The 18290-nt window shown below is 40.8% G+C and overlaps 1 protein-coding gene across 6 annotated transcripts in view; it reads right to left on the reverse strand.

Annotated features, from left to right (window-relative positions):
* Nucleotides 1-3096: 3096 nt before the first annotated feature.
* Nucleotides 3097-18290, reverse strand: part of BAZ1A (bromodomain adjacent to zinc finger domain 1A) — a 63734-nt gene continuing 48540 nt past the window's right edge. For 4 of the 6 annotated variants that reach the window (XM_074585139.1, XM_074585141.1, XM_074585138.1 and 1 more), the window contains 8 exons: nucleotides 17544-17692; nucleotides 12148-12228; nucleotides 9291-9538; nucleotides 8947-9173; nucleotides 8122-8606; nucleotides 6875-7020; nucleotides 4682-4769; nucleotides 3099-4130 (listed from right to left, as the gene is read on the reverse strand). In XM_074585139.1, the coding sequence (XP_074441240.1) occupies nucleotides 3940-4130; nucleotides 4682-4769; nucleotides 6875-7020; nucleotides 8122-8606; nucleotides 8947-9173; nucleotides 9291-9538; nucleotides 12148-12228; nucleotides 17544-17692 (1615 nt within the window). In that variant the 3' untranslated portion in view covers nucleotides 3099-3939. Of the gene's footprint in view, nucleotides 4131-4681; nucleotides 4770-6874; nucleotides 7021-8121; nucleotides 8607-8946; nucleotides 9174-9290; nucleotides 9539-12147; nucleotides 12229-17543; nucleotides 17693-18290 lie in introns of all 6 variants that reach the window. The other 2 variants (XM_074585143.1, XM_074585140.1) reach the window with 1 other exon arrangement.

Raw genomic sequence — 18290 nt, forward strand, 5'->3', positions numbered from 1 at the left:
AAAGTATCCAGAATGCAGCCCTGGGTGCATGGCTGAGGGTGGAGTGTTTCACCACCAGCAGCTCAGATTTGTTTGATTACTTAGAAAATAAGCCCAAGTTCAAAGGCAGACCCAGCCGCACGTTACCCCTGGAGCTCAGACTCGCGGATGCTGCTGGGAGCAGGGGGGGCAGGAGGAAGCTCTGGGCTTTGCTCCCAGCACCGCTCGTGGTCTGAGGAAATCACAGTTTTACCAGCACTTTCCCGGGTACAGGAGTGGTGCCTTTTAAAGACGTAGAAGTACAACATTCAGGAATGATAACCAGTATTTTAATAGCCAGTGCCTTACAGCGGTTAAAATTACAAAGCTTTGCTCAAGGATGCACACATACACCCACAAACACACTGACATGTTTTAGGGATGGTGCTACTTCAGCATCCCTATTAGGAAACAGAAGGGAAACAAGGCGATGGCGTTACTTACCCGTCCTTGTAATTCTCTTGATTCGCAGCACAAGCCATTTTACCTTTTGCATTGGACTTAATCCAAAAATCTTTAAACCCGAGTGTCCCAACACGGGAAACTTCCTTATCAGTGGTAACTGGGGATTCTCCAAGAGGGGATGTTAAGCAGGCCTGATACGGGACATACGTACAATTGAGCACTTAAAGGCAAAGCTTTAATAGAGTGCTGCTTAAGGAAGCACCAAATTAAGGGAAGTAGGTTGCTGATGAAGGGGGGGAGGAAGCAGACACCAGTTGGTCTGATGGTAGCAGGCTGAGAAACCTCAGAGTAGCCCTTAGAGCAAGCTGGGGAAAGCACAAGGAGCCCTTCTTGCAGGACTGGCCCAAGCAGCCGCTGCTGTGAAGATGAAGGCAGCGCTTTCATTTCATATTTCATTCATATTTCCAAATACAGGTGAAGGGACCCGGCACAACAGCTTCACTACATTGGTGCTACTAGCAGACACGTAAGTGCCAACAGCCAGTATCAGCCTGACCGCAACCACCACACGAGGTGACATCCAGCATTTCCGAGAACAGGCCTTCTCCTTGGGTGGGAAAGGCAGCTTCCAGTAACAGCAGCCACTCTAGGGATTTGTCTTCTGAACATTTTGACAGCCTGTGGTGGCCGGGAGCAGAGCGAGTTGGTTTTGAGGAAACGCTGAGGTTTCCTGGAAGAGACAGTACTTTGGGTTGGAGCCCAGTTCCTCCAAAGGAACTGGCCCCACGGTTATGAAGGCGTTACGTACAAAAAGCGTGAGAAGAAAGTGCCTAGGGTGGCTGGTTACTCAGGAATTCTGAGCTCTGTCATGAATGAAACGGGTGGGAGAAGGGAAGAGAGGCAGAATTTGCACAGCGGGAAAAGCAGCTGGTAGAGCAGTCTTTGGACACCTGCCAGGGCTAAGATATATTGGAGCTACCAAGAAGGGAAAGACTTTCACCATTGGATCGTGTCAAACCCACGCTTGGAGGTCAGGTCCTGGACTTGGAGCCGAAGGAAGCCTACTGCTTGTTTTCCTGAGGAGTCTGGGGCAACCTGATTAGCCGGGGCCTCTGAATCTGAGAAGGAGCCGTTGACCCTATCCATTTCTGCACCTTCCTGAAACTTTGGCTTGGAGCCCCCAGCAGATACTGCACATCCCTTGCTCTGGCAGTAACAGCACGTGGGACGGCTGGTTGCGGTAAGGCACGGCTTTGTTTGGGGGGAAGGACGAACAAGGAGCATGAATTATCTCAGCCTGTAAGACAAGGAGGGAGATATGAAGCAATTCCTCTTTTTCCAAAGGGGTCCGTGTGGGGGAAATAACCAACCGTAAAAAGACATCTTGATGTAACTCGGAAAAAGCATGGCTGAAGCTTGAAGAAGCTGCAAGAAGAGTACCACGTCAGGCAGCCCGCTGCCAGAACAGAGGGCTTGGTTCATGCCCTGCGAGCACCACGGAAGCCAAGAACAGCCAGGTCTGCATTTTAAGCACAGCTACTCAAAGGAGAAGCGGGGACTCTCCCCCTCGGCATGTTTAAGTAAGGCCTTGGGCTTGCAAACTTAATGACAAATCGGTAACTCACAGCACAAGCACACAGGCACCACCGTCACAGGCAGAGATTTGGGTTAAGCTGTTCCCACCTGCTCTACCCACACTCAAAATTGTCGTCGCGTTGCCGAGGGGAAGCTGTTGAAGGAAATAACCTTGGAGAAAGAGTGATAGGAATGAACAGCTGGGAGTAGGTTGGGGACAGTAACAATTGAAATGGCATCTGCCACAGATGGACTCGTTCAGCTCCCTGTGCCGCCCCCCAGTAAGTATTCGCATTTAATTCAATGGGAACTATTCATGTGAACGAGAACTTGCACAACTGTTCAGCAACCAGCTAGTCAGGATGTTCACATCCTCTTGGGACGAGACAGATGCAGGGATATCAAGTACGACCTACACCCTGCAAAGTCATCGTCTGCTGCTCACATTCCTTATGGCATTTAGCATTCTTTGTGGTGGGAACAAGAAATGCGTCTCTGATCTGGACAGCAAAGAAAACCCACACCGACAAAGCGAGTAATTCTTCGGGTCCGTGGCACGTACAGGTCCTCATGATACAACGTACGGCAGCACAAACACTGAGAAAAGCCGCTGCAGCAGCAAAACTCATGTTTGTTTTTCACACCTTCCTCACTCCTACCTCCAAACTTCTGCTCCACACTGTTTTCTCAGACCATGGCGTACCTCCAGGCGTGCAAAACTGGTTTTAAAAGGGTTTTAAGTTATTGACTCTGAGTTTAATAAATTTAAATTAATACTGGAAGTAAAACTATCAAGGATAGTAAGTACAGTTTAAAGAAGCTGCTGGTCAGCTAAACAAAGCTATGAGGTTTTACACTGTTAGAATAACAATCCTAATTAACGAACCATACAACTTACACACGTACATCTGACATACTGACGAACGTTTGCATCACTTATAGACCAGGTATCCCGCTGATTGTGGCTGCCGAAAAAGCCGGTTGGTGTACTCCCACTGGAACCCAGTTCTGCTGTGTTCTCTCCAGCAACTTGCCCTAGTAAGTTAATGGGGAAGATGGGGTAGCGGTGTAACTCAAAGGAAATGCCACAAGCTCAAAATACTTTGAAAAATGTGTCATTTTATTTGTACACTTCCAAAGTTGTACGTAGAAACTTATAGTACAGTCCTGTAAATTTACTCATTGCTAGAAGAACTGCCAGGGACACGGGAAGGTATTTATTGATTGATCATCAAGTTAGAGGGGAATAAACAAACAAACAAAAAAGAACGACCAGAAAAAAGAATTTAAAAAGTTATGGAACTCTCCCTCCCCCCCCCTTTTTTTTTTTTAATCCCCAAGTACAAATTTTATAAATACAAAACAAATTCACAAATTACTTTGAATGCTAAATAAATATCTACTTAATAAACTCAGACTGAATACCTCCAGCCAGCACTGGTACAGTACTTAAAAGATATGCAGTTGTACTCATTCATGTGTAGTGTTGAGAAGATTCACTCCAACAAGTTCTAAACATACACACAGTTTCTTCAACTGTGCTACAGCAGATTTTATTTGAGTTGATAAAGCCCTCAATACCACAGCTCCTACAAAATCTAGAGGATGAAACAAGGTCATTTGGTGCAGGACAAAACAATGTACTTCTGGAAGATATTTGGACACATGAATGTATTAAAAATGTACAAAACCTCTGTAAACCAGTACTGTATCCAGTACATCTATCAAAATTATTAGACACTGAATAAAACTGTAGCAAAGGTAATCTTTCCTACGTTCTCCTGAGTGCTTAATATTACATTGAGAATATAGTGCAGGCCACACTTCAAGGTGGTTAAAACAGTTGTTATTGCTTTATACAGGTATGACGACTGCGTGATTTAACATTTCATTTTAATGAACATAACAGATTCCCTCAAAAAATCCTTTGGAAGGCAGAGGTTAGATTCGTGACTTCTTTGCCGCGGGAGCGGCGTGGTCCACATTACCAGATGTGATCGGAAGTCCAAGCTTTTGAGCCTGAATGTGGAAGAAAGCTTGAAGTCTAGTTCCAGCTTTTGCTTCACTTGTGTTACGAGGGTTGTATTCAAAGCAGTTTGAAAACATCAGCTCAATGTCTTCAATGAATTCCGCTGGCAAATAAGAAGTAAATTAATTAATTTAGCGTGTCTCAAGTCATCAGAGAGCAGTGTGATAAGGCAGCATGGCACCGCTGAATCAGTGCAGTGATCCTACACAGAGCTGCCACACCAAAATGTCTTTACGTATGTGTCAAGTTTCTATCGTTATGTTAGCGAAGTGCCATGCAAACATTCTTACGTTTCTCTGATTATCAATAAAGGAACTACAAATCAAGCAGTAACAACAGCGCCTTTTCTAAATATTTCATCAGTCACTCACCAACATCAAAAGCTTGAGAAATTACCAACAGTTTCCTAGCTGCTCATTTCTTATCTATCCATATGCCATGTATTTTGGTAGTAAAACAACTATGTTCAACAAATCTTATTTGTAAATTATTAGTGAACGCTCTTTTTAAAGAAAGAGAACAAAACACACCACAAACCCCCCGACCAAACACAATTTCAGCTTTCCAGTCCTCTGACACAGCTCTATTTTAGGACAAGAATTTATTTTAAAGAGCAAACAGGGTTCATCACCTTTTTCAATAAATAATACTTACATGCTAACTTATATTCACATTTATTCACTTTTTCACGGATTATATTTAAGGCAATAGGTTTTTTGATGATATCATAGTAGTCTGGTACCTTTAAAAGAAAAAAAAATAAGAATGATTCACAGACAAAACTAAAAAAAAAAAAAAGAAAAAAAGTCAAGCAAATCATGCATTAGCAGAAAGCATTTTGGTCTTATTTTTAAACAAACAGAGGAGTCCCAAGCAGCCACCTCCATTTCCTGAACTGAATATTAGTTTTCAGATATTGCTTTTACTTTTTTTGTATCATTAAAGTAGCCAGCAATTCAGTGAATAAATGTAATCCTAAATACACTGTGAACAACTATAAGAAAATTGCACGAGCAGATAAGCATTACGGCGTTCCAGCTATTCCCATCTGTCAAGCCCAAGAATTATTTCCAAGATCTTAAAACTTTTCATTTTCCTGTGACGTATTCCAATATTAAAAGCTCCTTAATCATGAGTAATGACCATTTTTACTCCACTACCATTCATCGTCTCGCAGTCTTGCACAAGCAGTGAAATCCTGCGATTCCATGTAGCTGTGCTGAAGAGAAGACAGCGAAGCGTTCTGTAGCCAGCGGGACGCAGTACGCAAGTACCAGCGATAAACACGGTTCTGAGTGGCTGTTCATGTGATAAAGCAAAGGGAGGAAAAGGACTGCCTGACCCTTAAGGGTCACAGATTTTGAATTCCAGGTAAGCACCAAGCTTAGGGTGATTCTGTCTCACTCACAAAGCGGGGCACGGTGGCGAAAGAAAAAAATATCTGATCCAAATTTGACCTTTTCTACAAGAAAAGATACCCGCATGCACCATCATGTATGTTTTAAAACCAAGTTTTTGGTTACGGCCTGTAACTTTATCAAGTAAAACCTGCAAACGAACCTAGAGAAAGAATTAGTAGAGAAATAGAATTAGATTGACACATTTTTCATTCCTTTCCCTTTAGGAGTGGTGTTTACATAAAAAGAAAGGTAATTTTCTCTTTCTGGCTTACTGTACACTGATCAGTGTATTATCTGCATTGTCTTAAAGACAGCAAAAAGTTTAAACCAAAATTTCTATCACGATGAAGAAAATCTGGGGTTACTCGAGTATGAATTTTATTTTTTGATATACAGAGACTATCCCATAGTGACTGATGCAGGCAAACCGGAACACACTGAATTCTAGCAGTTTCTTTTCAGGATCAAAATTAAGTTGAATTCTCCATCCCTCCCTAAGAAGCTTCCTTGCATTCACCAGATTCTTGCACTTTCCAGTGTAATTCCTGTACTCTAGGATGCAGACACTAGTCTCTGTTCCCTTCAAAATTCCTTTCCTCCTCCTCCTCTGCACTTACATCTTTCATTCATGTTTGTACATCATTCTTTTGTCCACATAAATCCTTCCAGCTACCTGTGACACCTTAGAGTTTCAAGTCTTCATTTAACAGCTATCACCATCGATTTTAATAGAGCGCTTAAACACCGAGCTCTAGATCCTGCAAGAACGTCTGCGCAGATTTGCTGCGGGGGGCTTGGAGAGGACAGGCGCTTTGTTAGGGTAGGACAGTTCCAGCGGCACCTTACGACTAAGCAGCCAGTGCAGCCTGCAGAGAACCAGGAATTCGGGAATCTTTATTGCAATACAAACCTCTAAAGCAGCGCTTAATTTGGGTGCCTACTTTACCATCAGGTATTTTAAAATCTAAATAAGAGGGTAATTAAATTAAGAAATAAGCTAAGAAATAACCTTTTTACTGCATTATAGTTATCATCAGAGTGAAGTTGCTCCTACCTTGTTATTTTATTGCAGGTCTGTCCTCAAAATACCCTTGCATAAATTGAAGATTAATTCAACTAATTAATTAATAACCCTAAGCTTAACTTTAGCAGTCCAGTGCCCTAGTTGTTTTGGTTTTGTTTTTTTGGTTCCCCCCCACCCCCCAAATTAAAGCATTTCACATTTTTAAATGCTTGATGGCAAGCATATTTAAAATTTTCCCAATAATGTGTCAATGGTAAAAGTTATTTCTGGCACCAAATATTTGAGCTGAAATGCAAGGGTTCTCCTGAATTGCATTGCTTAGCTGCATCCCCCTGTTTGGGCAATGCTATAAAATCTTGAATTTTATCGGCAGCAAACAGGGTTCCGAACCATTATCATTCCCTTTACAGTTCTATCAGTTACCTGGATTTTGGAAACCAGTTTCATGAAAGGCCAGCTGTCATCATGTCGTACCAGCTCCACTACGAGTTGTTCAAAAGCTGAGAGTTCATGGACTCCCCCTTGACGTCCTGAACTTCTCCTGTTCAGTGAGGTTTGAGGAGACGATTCTGGAAAAAAAAAAAAACAACACAACACCTCACCAAATAAAAATAAAATCCTGACAAGTAAAATATTAAGAAAAAAAAGAAAAAATGAAACACCATTATTTTGGGGTACTAAAACTTTAGTTTCAGGGCACAACTCATGCTGTTTGGCTTCAGGTATTAACTATACTACAGTCTTGCTATTAACCACTAAACGTCTCTCTTGCCGTACAAAACACTAAGTACCAGGACTTAGCTGAGTTCCTCCATTCTCCTTCATCACATTAATTTTGCAAAGGATTTTTTCCACCGATTTCAATTTTAAAACAATTTGTTAAACACTTAAAGAAAAGCCCTGTTAGAGAAAAACAGAATAAGCTGCCTGCTCATAACTTTTACCTCCACAAAACCTCTATTCAGAGTGGTTTTATCTGCTTTCAAGAGTAGTCAGCAGGGTGGTTAGAGGATAAGCCCAGAAACTCCCAGTGGTGAAGGACAGAAAAGGTGCAGAACACAAGGCTGCCACACTGGAGCGTAAGCTCTTTTACACTCTTCAGTCTCACACTGGGTCCTTTTTTGTTTTTAAAAGGTTATTGTAGCTTTCCGAGTATTTCCTTGACACCAAATACTTGGTATTAGCTTAGCAAGAAAGGACACTGTCAGCTCTATACCAGATAGATGACATTCTTCTTCTAGCAGAAGTTTCTTGTTGTGCATATATATTCCCAGTTTCACTACCTTGCCTACATCTACGTTCTTCACTGTTGAACTCTTTAATAAAACAAAACCATAAAAGCTATAGGTAAACATTTGCATGGGTTAAGGCATAAATATCACTTTCCCATTTTCCATCCACTTATTAGCAATTGCTCCATATTGTGTGCAAATATGAAATGTCAGGTATGGATATGGTAAGTCTCCTTGGAAAATAAAGTATTTGTTCTTTAGATGACTGAAATTTTTTTTTTAAGGTTCACTTCAGTGATTGCAAAAGAAGGGAACCGTCTTGTTGGAAGTGGTAAAAATGCCTTCAACCACCATTTCTAGTCTCCTTGCATTACCACACAAATATTTCAGCAAGGAACAGAATGTGGTTTTCGTTCTGGACAAACACATTTTTCTAACCTGTGGATTGTCGTTTCCTGCCTCTTCTCTTGGGTTCAGTAACAGGAAGAGAAAGCTTTGATGCAGAAACTGGATACTTCCTCAGCCGTTCATTCGAGTCTGCAGTATCAACAATTCTAAATCCGAGAGAATTGGAAGGGCTGTTTTCCAGTGCGTTATCAGCACTCTTTCTTCCTCTTCGTCTTCTTCGAGGACCAAGTAATTCCACGAATACATCTGCTTGTAGTGAACTTTGGCTCTGACGAGTGGTCCGGCTATTAAGTCTTAAAGAAGGCTTTGTCCCTGACGGAGGGGCTGATTTTATCTTTCTTAAACCCCTTCTGGTAACTTTAGATGAAGATTCAGTTTGCTTAGGTGTGTTTTGCTGACTCCGAGAAGCGTATCTTGCTTGACGTTGGCTGTTCCGACTTGAGAATGGGTTGTTGAGTTTGGCTGCTCTCATTTTTAATGGAAACTTGACCTGGGGTCTTCCTTGCTTTGATGGGCTACAAAAAGTGAACAATTATGTTTACTTATCCCAAAATTCCATTCCTCTCTTTTCCCTCAGTTTTCTAATTCTGCAACTCTGATGGCCATCTCTCACCCACACATCCAAGGCTGGAATTTTCATCCTGAAAAGTGAGTCTAAGTCCAGTGGACCTAATTTTTGTTAGTATTAAACCCATCAGCAAGCATGAAATTCATAACAAGCTGTGATTTTTTTTTTTTAAATAAATATCTTTTTTAGACAGGATTTTCAAGATATGTGTTTATGTGAACAATTGTTATACCTAATAATCAAGATGATATTTCAGTAGGAAGCCACTTTAAGATATGTCTGTTTACCTTATCTCTTCTTCTTCTTGAGATTCATCCTCCTCATCTTGCTCTTCTTCATAATGCTCTTCCTCACTTTGTCCCATTTCATCGTAGTTTGCCTCTTCTTCCCCTTCTCCTAGTTGTTCAGCAGTCTCTTCGTCACTTTCCACAGAAGGTCTCTGTCTGGAGGAGAGGCGTCTAGAGCGCTGTTTTGGTCGGCACTCTGGACAAAACCAGTCTCCTTCAGGAATGACCTAGGAACAGAAAGGGGGGGAAAAAACCAAACCAACCAGCATTAGTAATGTGCAATGAAGTCGTAAGAACTACTCAAGTTTTGAGTGAAAAGGAAACACTTCTTTTTCCTTAGATACCTTCAGCTTGGGCCTGATACAGTAAGTATGATAGCCTCGATCACAGCCATCACACAGCACCATGCTTTCTGCATCGCCCTTCTTTCGACACACTTTACAGCGAGCATTGAGGATGGACTTTGACCAGATCACACTTCGATCCAACGTAGACAGATGAAGGAAGACTTGGGACAAGCTGGTAGAAGAAAGAAGCGACTCTCTCCAGCGATCCAAAACTGTTTTATAGGATCGTCCACCATCACTGGCATCTTCCATTTAAGAAGGGGATTTATAAAAAAAAAAAAAAGAAAGAAAAAGAAAAAGCAGAATGATGAAACTTCTTTTTCAAATGTTCAGGTTATTTCAGACTATGAGGTAAGGCTCCAACTTTCAAACAGACAGCAGTAGTAAACTGGGGTAATATTATAGCCTTTGTCTCATGTCTTCAATACTTGAATATTTCCTCCTTAGTTTTCACACTACTGAGGCTGTACAATTTTACTCTTCAATACCAATTTAACTTAGAACTTGCATATACATAGGACATGAGTAAGACATAAAAGTCTTACTCAGATGTCAATCTGGAAACCTAACAATTTGCTTCAATTTATAAAGTATAAAATGAAGATTACTTAAGATTAAAAAGTAAAACCAAACACACAACACACTCCCAGTTTATTTTCCCTTGCACGTACATTCTGAAATCCCAAAATACTCACATTTAAACAAAGTACCTGGCATTAAAAGAGACTTTACTGGCAAAAATAACAGCTTAAAGGGCTCTTCTCACCTGCACTTGCCCCTGCCCCTCTACAGTCTATCAGACCATCTTTCAGCCCTCTCCCCATGCCTCAGTGCCTTTATCCCTGCCCTGCACTCTGCCTTCAGAAGAACCAGAGTGGGTGACTGGTCTGGTTCAAACAGAACTGTTTTCTTGATATTTTGTAAGCAATGTAGCACACGTGAGTCTGTGGTACACACCTAGTGGCAAACCAAGTAAGACCTGGGATGCTAACTGTTAGAAAAAAAACAGTGCGGGGGACAGGGTGAGAAATTATAATGTTATATTTTATAATGTTATATTTTCAAACAGGTTTGGTTTGCGATCCAGGCCACAGAAATACAGACACAAAATACTGAGGGGGGCAGTACTGAACGGGAATGAGCATCTGGGAATTACAGCAGCAAATGGGCTGTTTGAGGAGGCAGAGAAAGGAGAAGGTACAAATGACACCCTGCACTGCTGCTGCTGAGCAGAAAGGGCATTTCTTTATGAATGCTGAAAGGGATTTCTTGCATTTTAAAGCAATAAGGTTTAAGGAGAGGAAGTGACAATATAGCACTACTTTTGACTAGATAGCCACAGATTTTCCTTCTAAAAGTGACAGTCGGGTTATTACCGTGTGATCACCAGCTGATTAATGATGCACTCCACTATAAAATGCCACCTTGCCTGCTGCACTAGTCACAGTGGGCACAGGAATGGCCTATGATCCACCTGTCTGCCAAATGATTTCTCCTCAGGAATAGGAAGAGAAAATATCTAATTACAAATATAACGAAAGAATAAAAATGAGACTAATTGCTCTCCTGGCAAGGCCTTTCTGCCTTCTCATCAACTGGCTGCCAGGATTTGCCTAATCTTGCATACATTTGCATGAGCAGCAACCAGCACAAGGGAAGTGATGGGAGAAGGCAAAGGATAAACAGGCAACACAGCTTCATAAATAAAATATAGCCACTCCTGAACTGCAAATATAAATCAGGACTTCCTAACATTTCCTATTACTTCGTCCTTAGGTTTCCTGTCTCAAGTTCAGTCCCACTAAGGGTAGCAGACAAGGTCCTTTCCACAGCACTGCAGCATATCTCTCAATGTATTTTTTTTAAATTCAGTAAGAAGAGAATTACAGCCACTTGTCAGGACACTAGACTAACGTGAGACCGCCTTCAGTTCTACTGCCAATTTCTACTATAACTTTGGCAAAGATACTTTATCTTAAGCATATATATAGTTTGGCAAGCATTTCTTTTGCTGACAATGGCAGCTTGAGCATTATTACTTTTTTTTGGTGGTTATTTTTAGCCTAAATTGGTTCTCCAATATAGTTCATCACACGACAACAACACATTTTTGCACAGCAAAACTGCAGTTGCAATATAGAAATAGGAATTACTGACCACGACCTGCTGCAGAAAGAAACATGCCAAATGACACCCACTGTTTCAGATCCCAATTTGTAAAATAAGAATAACACTTTTTTCTTCCATCCATCATCTTTCTCATTTATATTGTTAACTTGGAGGGAGAAACGGCCTCTCCCTTTGTGTCTGAGCAGCTCTACATTGCGCAGTGGGATACCCCTCTGTCAGCTAAGCCCTCCAAGCCTCGCTACAATGCAAATGAAGTTGTTTGACAGATCTATGCACTCATCTATCAATAGCTAATTGAGTTCAGGGAAGGGTTTTCCATTTCAGTATTTCTAGAAAGGATATGCAGTTGCACAATGCTGCAAAGTTTAAAAAAAAAAAAAAGATGGGGGCATTAAAAGGAAGGGGGGGAGGGAGGCAGGATTATGTGAACATGCAGATTTCTGTCCCAAAGTGATAAAAAGAAAAGACAGTTCTTTATCTCTAGTTGCAGAAAAGTTTAAAAAAAATAAATTAAAAATTAATTATTTAAAGGTGGGTGGGAGGGGAATAAAATCTTTGAGCTGTATTTGTTTTACTACTCATGGTTAAACCTTTAGCTTCAATACTGCAATTCCTTCAACGTAAGAAACTGGCTATAAAATTAAAGTTTAAAAAAAAAGGAAAACCTAATAAAATATTCAATACTTTCTAATTCTTAGCAATACAAGTAACATTTAAAATTTACCATCTCTCTGACTAGTCTTGTCTTCCACTCTCTTCCTCTTTTTAGCCCCCCAGTGGTTCCTTTTATCATCTTCTGTATTACCTAACATTAAATTCATAAAGTTATTCCAAATACCTTTTTGAAGCATGGCAGGTTACTCTTTTAATTAATTTTTATAATCCATACCTTTGTAGTCTAAAAATGTAACTAGAACAGCAGTTCCCAACATATGCACATGGAAACAGGTAGGCAGGGAAGGGTTAAGATTATAATGTGCATGGACAAATTGCACATCCCAGGATTTATTTGAACTCCCACTACAAACAGAAGGCTTAAACTGAAAGCTCTTAAACCTACCCCCCCTTACCTTTCTGTCCATCTCTGGTACAAATGTCTATAGGAGCAGCCCACTGATGGCAGGTTTCTGTTGCAGCAAACAACTTCTCTGCTCTATGCTACCACAAACCTCCTAACATCTCAAAACTGTAGCCAATTTATGGGCACAGTCCTCAAGGACCAGGAGAACAGCTCGTATGTCCATGTGAAACAACATACTTATGGTATTTTTGTGCAGGAGTGTTCTTGAGTATTAAAATGATGAAGTTACTCTCCCAGGAAGTCAGAATCTCTCCTGGTTTAAGTAAGAGCCATAGTAAACCTCACCTGCTCCAAATGCAAGGTGTCTTCCTTGACTGCCTTCTCTGAAGAGTAAATAAAAATTCTTCTTCAGTAAAAAAGAAAAAAAAAAAAGACCAGTTCGACCTTCGCTGCCTCTGCTCACGAAACTCCACAGGGAAGTAACGAAAGCATGAGAAAAAAAAGCATGCATATATACTAATCCTATCCCAGTTCACTGCTGGAAGATGTCTAATGCTATTATGAGGAGAACAATTATAAAGAGAAAAGGGAACACATTTGGGAATAGAGGAAACAAAAATAATCAAAGTCTAGAAAGAAAGGAATGGAACAAAGACAAGCAAAAAGGAGCGAAAAAGCTGTATTTTTTTTTTTTTGTCCCACAAGAAGTACATGGCACAAGTTAAAAAGGAGGTAAATGGTTCCCTGTATCAGTCACAAAGGTGCCCCCATGAATTATAATCCAACCTTTCGTATGGAAATCTGAAGGATGCTTAATGAGTGAAGTCCTGCAGTAATGCAGAAGGCAGGGATTTTTTTTTGTGGCTGCCTCACTGAACCCCAGGGCAACAAAATCACTTCATAATTTTATAGCTTAACTTTCACATCTATGTAATAGGAGTGTGATGAGACCTTCTTCACTGCAAAGTATTTTGAGATGTAAGGAAAACTAAATTTATACTAAAAAAGAAGCAAAATCCACAATAAACATTGCTTGCATTTCTTCCCCCTCAAACATATTTGTTATCCGAGAAGTAGCACTTCAGAGTTTCCCTCAAACAGCTATTACAAAAAAAAAAAAAAACCAAAAACAAAACACCAAAAAAAAAGCTTTTTTACATCTTAACTCAGAATTTTTGCAGGAAAAACATGTACTGCAAGCTGTACTCCTCTTTTTGTGATCTCCCCAAACACTACCTCGGGCTGGACTGAAGGCAGAAAACCCAAATTTTCATAGCTAATGTCTAATGAAAGGATTTCTAAAGCACAATTCATAATTAAGAAATGCATACAAGTCATGTCACTTTTAATCACCAGACAACAGAAGATTAGCGGCCATCTAGCAGCTCTGCAAGGCAGAGGGTGCTGTTTCTGGGGTTTCTAGATCTCCGTTTGCACTGCTATCTTCTGTGTCAGCCTTTTCTTACTCTTCTACTTGAATATTTGGTATGCACCACAACTCTAAACTTATCAGAATCACCAGCGAGGCTCCTGGCAGCCCGATAGAGCCTCAGAACAAAAACAGAGCACAGAGGAGCAGCTGGTCCTTTTATTGCTGTGCTGGGTCCCTTTGTCTGCTCTGCACCCTGGAGGCCACCGGCATAAACTTGCCAGTGACTGCGGTGAATTTCCCTGCACTGTCTTTAGTACTAGAAGCTGTAAAGAGAGTGAAAACTAAAAATTGTTAAGTATGGCTCCATTCCCTAATAGGAACAGAGAACAGTGAACGGCGGGTGGAGAGGGAAAAGAAACTCTGCAGTGAAGGCAACAACTGAAATAATGACACAGACAAAGCACGTTCAGTTTGGTTTAAAGCAGAAATGCAGGGGTACTCTTTTTACCAAAAGTGTTCCCCTGTACTGCTACCAAAACAGAACTCCTAGCACTTGCTTCACTTCCCATGTTTTTACTTCAGTGGCAATTAAGTCAGCCTAACAAGTAGGGTTTGTCAGGCCTAACATTACAAACAGATATGCAGGCATTTTGTCTAGGGGATGGTTCCATTAAACAGTTGGAACAACTATAAAAACAACCCTCCTGTTAGAAAAAAAAAAAAATGAGTGTACAGACACAATGATCTACATAAGGACAGGAAAACAAAAACCCCACAAACCAAAACCTAGTGGCTGCAAACTAAAAGCTAATTTCTATCATCAGAGTACCGTTGACCACTTTCTAGAGGGGTCAAAAAAAAGAAGGCATCACAGTTTTGAGCACAAGGCAGTCCCCGAGAAAACAGCAGTCCACTTGTCATTAAAAGGTTTAGTAACCCTGCTAACACCTCCTTGTCAAGCCAAGTAGATAACTTTTCTTTGCCTGTTTACATATGCAAGTTGCAAACTAAGAACTTGCTGTGGTAGCATGCAAAGACATTGTTTCCAACTGGGGAGCTTAAGCTGAACATGAAATTATGCAAATTTTACACTCTTGGATTTTTAAACATGTCTGAAACACTGAAGAGTTATATCCAGAAAAGGCTGCATCAGGAACTGCTGCTTGACCTCTGAAGTGCCTAAGTTTGCCAGATGCCTTTCAAACACCCAGATTTCCTTGACGCTTTGCAGTTGCACCTCCTGGGCAAGTCCAGAAGTTCCCAAATCAGAGCACGTTTCATGTAACTAACTGCCTGGTGGTCAGAAAATTCAGCAGCAAACAGGTGTGTGTTTTCAGCTTTCTTTACTACAGAGCCACTCAACACCACCACAGCTCCTCCAAGAGCTCTCTAGTGACAGAAATAAAATCTCACCTTCATTCAGACTCATCTCCTGCTAAAAGCAGCCCATTACACAACTGAGAACATGAGAGGCTTGGCACCAAAGGAAAAGCGAGGAAGAGGGAACCTGACGCTGTTGCTTAATGGTTAGGGCAGTAAGCCAGAGCAGAGGAGACCTGGGATCCTTCCTGCTCCCTCATACGCATTACATTTTTCACAGCAGAAGAGATGCACAGGCACAGTATGGTAAATGAACATACAAGATTTAAGACATGCAAATCAGATAAGATTGCTTTCCCTATATACTTTCTTCATCACGCAGTATAAAGCATCTAAAGGAAAACAGGATTCCCAAGTTAAAAACAAACAAGAAACCCCACCATCATTCAAAAGGTCAGGCAAAAACATGAACCGTCATGAGATTACGGCAGAGTTGGGACCACTGAAAAAAAGACGCAGGAGGATTGCTAGAAGACTTGATCTCCAGTACTCCAGGGACGCTTTTCTTCTTTTAGTCCTTTTTCGTCTAACTCAGGATGCCCAATCTATGGCCATAAGCTACTAATAGCCATGGTTTTCCCCATAGGGGCACACTGTGGTAAACTTCTAGCTGTAAGCAAGTTGCTGTTGCCAAAATACCCTCAGAGAATTTAGAAATGGAGGCATATACTGCACAATGTATTTACAGCCTGCACATGCAGAGTAAATACAACAAATGCTAGGTGTACTGTCAATTAACTGTCCCACGCACATGCTGTAAGTCTAGTCATATAGCAGGAAATAAGCCATATCATGCCTGGCTTGGAAAGGGCAGACATACTTGAGTTGACCAAACACTTAGCCAAGTAAAGCTTTTAAACAGCTGTGGTTTAAACCACGCCTATGCTCTCCCCTTTCATCTCAGTCATTTGCTGCATTTCCCTCTTCTAGAGGTCATCACACTGATAACGAAAGCTTGTGGAAGGGAACCCATGCTTGCATGTCAGAGTCTCTGGCACAAATCTAGCTGAAACTCATCTTTACTGGCAACCGATATCCAGACACCAGACTCCATGCAGGAGCAGTCGAGATGCAGAAACAGTTTTAGGTCAACTGTGCCACAGGGCGCTAACGTCTAGTGTTAATACACCAAAACCTGCATTTTCATCTTAAACTAGTGCAGCAAAATCTGTCAGAGCCTAAGGATTTTGTACGCTGTTGTTAACAGAGGAGAGTATAAATTTAACAGGATGCGCAGCAGTTGGTGCCCTGGAGGACCCCCGGTATGTGCTGTGCTGGTAACCACACTGCAGGCCTGCAGGTGAGAAGTAAAGCAGCCTGGCCAAGCACAGAGTGCAGCTCATCCTCCCTGCGGCATCCCAAAGGGACACCTGGCCACAACAGCCGCCTCGGGAAGGATGAGCCACCTTTACACACTTCTCCAAGTCAAAATCCCAGTTTTGAATTGCAAAAGGATCCTAAGGAATCCAGACCTAAGGGATCACTGAAAAACAAAGTGACTTTATGCACTTTGGATCCTCCCTCTCACCCCTAGAGCTCATCATAGGAATTCAAGGCAGGAATAGGTGTTAAAGTCAAGCTAGGATCATGCTTCGGTTTAAATTTTTCTTGCAACCTTTTATTTCCAAGTTTTACAGCATAAACCCAAAACCTGAAGATCTGAAAAATTTGCAATTAAGTCTTTACTCGTTTTACTGTAAATATACTTTTACTGCTGAACAAGGTGATCCAGATAAACCAGGCCTATACTGCTTTCACAGAAACAGTATAAAAAGGAGATACATTTTTACAAACTAAAAAAACCACAGAAGAAACTCATGGTATAGCTGCATGATACACTGGCCTCAACAGCAATTCTGAATTACAGAGCATTCCCTCAGAAAGCTCACTCATTCTGCCTACGGGCACAATTTGTCTCCCAATGCCTCAGTATAATTGTAGGGCCACATAAAAAAGATCACTGAAATGATTCAGGTTAAATAGGCATGTATTTAAGAGTAAAAGATGCTCTTACTTAATTAATACATGTAATTCAGGACATGAAGAATAATAAGAAAAATATTAATATTTCCTCATGAGCTATGGTCTTGTAAACTGACAATCTAACGTTTTTTAATTTTACAATGGTACATAGGAATAGGTTAGTTATTTGTTCTTTTCCCCAACACAGCCTCTAAAGCATCTAGGTACAAAAGAAGCCAGCGGGTCTGGGGTGGGGTGGGTTTTTTTGTTGATTTTTTTTTTTGGGGGGGGGGTGTGGGGGACGTGGGGTGGTGCATCTTTTGTTTGGTTGTTACAAAATCTTGCATAAAATTAGAGACATACAGTTTGAATTCTGAAAGCTTACCAAGAGGTGCTTTAAGAAACCTTCGCTCAATTCCTTGCTCTATCTGAAGCAGTGCAGATGCCAAGTAGTGGACCACATTATTAACTGGCTGAGGAGTACTCGTACTTGTTGATGCAGCACTTGGAGCTTCAGTTTTTAACCCAACAAGTCTAGAATAGAAATGTATTAAATTATCTTTTTTTTAACATACTTTGAATTTAACAGCATAGATATTTGTACAGGTCTGTATCCACAGTAGATTTTTATTTTCACTTCATTTACATACATGGGCTATGAACATTAACAGATACTGCACTGGTGTGATTAGTTATCCTGGTTCTCACGTTTGCTTTATTAGTCTAGTTAATCTAGGTAAGTAATCTTTAGGTAACAAAGTTATCTAAATTTCAAGAAATGTGGATGACAAATTTCAATAAAATTACTAAGGAAAAAAAAAGGCAGGGTTGGTTTCCAATAAAACAGCCTTCTTTGACCAAAGACTAAGTAATCATTTCAAAGTGTGGTGAGTCTTCCTGAACCACAAACATAAGTATAGCCGAGGAGAGCAACTCACACTAAGGAAAATAAAATACCATTTCTACTTGGGGTTTATAAAAAAAAAAAATAACTAATTAAGACTGTCTGGATTCTGCTTTATTCTGTTGAATGAGCAATGCTTCTGGTTGCCCCTGTTCTTTTTTCACACTTAAAAGCTGTTCATTATATTTTGCAGTCACACACATTTCAAGAGCCTGAAAGCAAACAGAA

The sequence above is a fragment of the Larus michahellis genome, chromosome 4 (assembly GCF_964199755.1).
Source record: "Larus michahellis chromosome 4, bLarMic1.1, whole genome shotgun sequence".
NCBI classification, from domain to species: domain Eukaryota; kingdom Metazoa; phylum Chordata; class Aves; order Charadriiformes; family Laridae; genus Larus; species Larus michahellis.